Source organism: Hydra vulgaris, chromosome 06, assembly GCF_038396675.1.
Source record: "Hydra vulgaris chromosome 06, alternate assembly HydraT2T_AEP".
In the NCBI taxonomy this organism is placed as follows: domain Eukaryota; kingdom Metazoa; phylum Cnidaria; class Hydrozoa; order Anthoathecata; family Hydridae; genus Hydra; species Hydra vulgaris.
In genome coordinates this window covers 21,817,525-21,822,200 of record NC_088925.1, presented here as the reverse complement: position 1 = coordinate 21,822,200, position 4,676 = coordinate 21,817,525, and the positions used below count along the sequence as shown (strand labels likewise).

Here is a 4,676-nt window from a genome sequence, read left to right as displayed (position 1 = left end):
CAAATTTGGACCAACATTAATAAAAAAACTGTTTATTTTTTCAGCAATAATTGATTTAAGTATTCTTTTCATCAATTGTTTTTTTTTTTTTGGCAGAGTGTTTCTCGCATAATTAATTTTGCTAATTACTTCTTTATTTACATTCCAAGTTTTTTTTGTGTTTCCGCTTGCTTTGTTTAATAGCTTTGCATGATAAAGCTTTTTAGAGTTTCCTTTTGTTTTTTTGAATATATTTTTGTAGTTTTTGTATGTCACTTTGTTTTTACAAGTTGTTTTTTTTAAGTATTTATCGTATAACTTTTGTTTTCTTTTTGAGGATTTTAGTAACCCATTAGATATCCATGGAATCATAACTGTTTTTGTGTTCACAATCTTTTTTTTTTTTCAGGAAACGCTGTTTCATATTTCTTAAAGAATTGACTTCAGAAGAAATAGATCATATGAGTTGTTAGCATCGTTTGATTGCAATACCAGATTCCAATCAACGTTGTTTCTTAAAAGGTTTTGAAACTGTTTTACAGAGTTTTCATTGATCTGTCGCCTAAATACGGTAGCTTTAGAAGGAATGTTGTTATTTATTATTTTATTAGTAACTAAGAAAGTTGGTTAAATAAGTAAGTTTTGATTATACCTGTGTTAAGACGGTTATTATGAAAGTTATGAGCTATTATATTATCAAGAAGTGTAGAAGAGTTGTTAGTCACTCTAGTTAGTTTGTTTATTGTTGGAATTTAGTTATTTTGAAGAAGAGTGTTTTTAAAATTTTTTGCATTATTACTTGAAGCATGTTTTTTTAGTTCAATGTTTAGATCCCCAGCCAAAAAGACATGATCTCGCGTTTTATTGATAGTTGTTTTGAATGATTTAGATGAGTTTTAAACTTTTTTAAATTACCCACTGGTGGTCTATATGTTGCGTTTATAATTATGTTTTTTGTGTTTTTATTTATTAATTCAATGTATTATGACTCATAATCAATTTCATTTACATAGAGATCGTTACGTAAACTATAATTAATTGAGTTGTGGATAAAAATACTTACGCCTCCAACAATACCAAAATTACGTGATTGGTGAACTGATGTTTAATTAATTAGTTCAAATTGCGCATTTGTTTCACCACACTTACACCAAGTTTCCGTAAGACAAATAATTTTAAAGTCATTTTAATTCATCCAACAAAAACTTAAAGTTTTCAAAATTTTTTTTTTAAACTTCGGATACTAATGTTTAAAATTGAAAAAAAAAGTTTCCTTTTTTTGTAGATATTGGAAAGTTTCAAAAACTGTATAGTATTAGACTTTCAAATATTTGTTGATTAAAATTATCAAAGTCATTCTCGTCCCTGAGAATGATATTTTCATCAAAAAATTTAATTATTAGGATTTCCATTTTTTTTGTTTATTTGTTTTTGTTTAATAAAACAAAAACATGATAATAATATTAGAAAGTAAAAAAGATATTTGTATAAACACAAAATTGCAAATAAAACTTAACTCTTGCTTTCTTGGCACGGTTTTTTGATACCCAATTGTTTACAGTTAGCCTATCATACGATATATATATATATATATAAATTTTCCCAGCAGCTTTTCAGTTTTCATTTTTTCTTTCAAGCCTTTTCTTATTGCGTTAGTTTTATTGCAGAAATCTTCATTAGTGAAAATACTTTCACTCTTTAATTTAAAAGAATTTTTTAAAACTTCTACTTTATCTTTGTAATCTAAAAGTTTTATCACGGTTGTACGTGGCTTTTTTGCACCTTTGCGTCCGCAAACACAAAAACATAAATGGAACGAAAACAAAAATGAGTTGTTAGTTCAATCTCTAGATTTAAAATCAAGCTTTTCAATTATTTGTTAAAAAAATTAAATATTTCTACAATTAAATATTGAAATTCTTATTATTATATCTTATTATTATATCTATCAATTTTTGACCCTTATTTTTTAATTTTAAATTTTTTAACATTTTGAACTTATTTATCTATCTATTTGTAATTCCTTTAGTTTTCAATCTGCTGTTTTTAACACTTTCATTAAATTTTTCATTTCGTTAGTTGTAATATTTTAACATTCTTTATTTATCCATTTGTTTATCTCTTTTCATTCAACTATTTACTCTGTACCTCTTACTAAATGCTGCTGTTATTTCTTTGGGAGTTTTTTATCATGAAAAAATTTTAAATTATTTATAAACTTAATTTTAAAACTGTGAAAATTTCTTTTAGTTTGATTATTTTACTGTTACTATTAAGTTTATCGTTTTATGGTGTCTATAATTTAGTTACAAATCCACAAACATTAACGCTGTGTTTGCTGTCTCACTGCTTTTTTTTTACTTTAAATTATCTTTACTAGTTATCTGTTGTCTCTTACTGTTGTAATGTTGCATTTGGTTATTACAGGCATATTTGATAAAATATTTTTCTCCAGGATCAACAAAGAAAACCGTTTACTCTATCTATCGAAAAAAGAAATTTTGTATCATTTACTCTGGCTAAACTGTTTTCTTCAAAACCACATAGCAACATGAAGCAGTATAATAAAGATATAATTCAGACTAAGTCAAATTTCTCACATCAATTTAATAACAAATTAGTTACCATCATATCAAAACACGTCTTAAAAGACGATGAAAAAGAGCTTTTAAGTTTAGGATTAAATTTTGTTCCTTCAATTACAAATACGTCACTTAATATTCACATAACGGCTTTTGAAAGATTTAAAACAACCCTTCTCCAACATCTCTATTTTGGGACCGAAGAGATAACAAGGCATTCATTTCATAAAAAAATAAATTGATCTCCCCCTATGACAAATAACAAAACTATTATAAGTTAACTTAACTTAGTAGAATGTGATATAACCGCACTTGTTTTCTCACAACTACCGAAAGATGAAAAAAATTTAACTCCTGAACTTATTCACGCACTAAACTCCCTTATGCTTAATCCCACAATAACCATAAAAAAGGCCGACAAAGGAGGGGGTATTTGTATTTTAGACAAAACGAACTATGAAGAGAAGATTTGTACTTTTATCAGATAAAAACACATATGAACTATGCTCAGAAGATCCAACAAAAAGTATAGCAAGAGATGTTAACAATCTTATTGACTGTATGTTTCTTCATCATATGATTAATAAAAAAACATCGGAGTTTCTACGTCCAAAAATACCTCTTCGTACACCCCTGTTTTATGGCCTTCCCAAAATTCATAAGATAGGCATTCCCTTAAGACCAATTGTTTCTGGTTGTGACGAACCAATCGACAACCTATCGTTCTTTATCACAGAATTTATTCAGCCAGTCGCTGAACAACTACCAGCATACTTTAAAGACACGACACACTTCCTTAAACTCCTTCAATCTTATGTACTAGAAACCAATAAATACATACTTGTCGCGGCTGATGTTACATCTTTGTATACAAACATTCCTCACCGCGAAGGTACTGACGCCGTGAAATTTTATTTAAAGAGAGCACCGCCATATAACGGACCCATAAAATGCCCACCTATTGCTTTTATTGACATTATATTAGAAACCATCCTAAGCCACAGCAACTTTCAATTTTCAACTGATCACTTTTTACAATTAACAGGTACTACCATGGGAATACGTATGGCCCCACCCTAAGCTAATTTATTTATGGGAAGAATTGATGAGAAAATAATTGATCAAATTTCAACGTAAATTTAAATGGTCTAATTTTAGCATTTAGTTATTCTTATTACAATATTTTTTGATATATAATTTATCCGCTGATTTTCATATTATTACTATTATCAAGGAGCTTTTATGCTATATTATCTTACATTCATTACTCAGCTTTGTTTTAATTTTCACAGACACATTTTCGTCTTTTATTATTATTCAGAGAATTTCTTATATCCTTCACTACATGTTGAAATCTTTGCATTTTTGCAGATGATGTATATTTATTTTTTTCTACTTTCATATATTACTTGATTTTTAGTTATGATTTTAAGTTGCGCGGGTTGTTTCATTTTCTTACACTTTAGATTGGCTAACAAAATTCCAATGAAGTATCTATGACAGCATTAAAGTTTTTTGAAGACTATTATGTTATATTTAATTTTAAAAGGGTTTTTAATAGGGTATACTGCCATTTGGTTGTTTTTGGTTTATTTGTGCTGGAAGTATGTATGTGGTTTAAATGGTCTTAGGGGAAAATTTATTAGTATTTTCTGTTTGCACACTTTAGTTGTTTTAGTTTTGTTTCTTTTTATTTTTATTTTAACTTATTGTGCTTATTTTTTATTTACCGGTAGTATGGTAAGTGATTTATTTAATTATTTTTATTTATATTTTGCAGTAGATCAACACTTTTTATATCATATCATCAAAAAAATATTAGTGTTTTACAAATTTGGGTATGGTTGGGTTTTGGCTATTTGTAGTGAATCCTTTTTTACTGCAGTATGGAATAGGCGTAAGTCGCGGGGTAAAGCATAAGTGGCAATCACGTTTGTCTGACGGGATAAACTAATTATAAGTGCTGATCCTCATCGAAACGCTAGTAATAATAGACGCAACTCTGAGGAGATGTTTATTACTTAATTACTACACTAATTATGTTTACACATTGGCATTAATATTTTTTTTCCATTCTGAGGCCTTTCATTGCTGTATGCATACTTTTTATTTTTG

General features: G+C 27.8%; 1 protein-coding gene across 1 annotated transcript; it reads left to right on the top strand.

Annotated features, from left to right (window-relative positions):
* The first annotated feature begins 3,017 nt into the window (after nucleotides 1-3,017).
* On the top strand, nucleotides 3,018-3,641 carry LOC136081278 (uncharacterized). The gene has a single exon (XM_065798581.1). The coding sequence runs from the start codon at nucleotides 3,018-3,020 to the stop codon at nucleotides 3,639-3,641; it is 624 nt and encodes a 207-aa protein (XP_065654653.1).
* The last annotated feature ends 1,035 nt before the right edge of the window (nucleotides 3,642-4,676 follow it).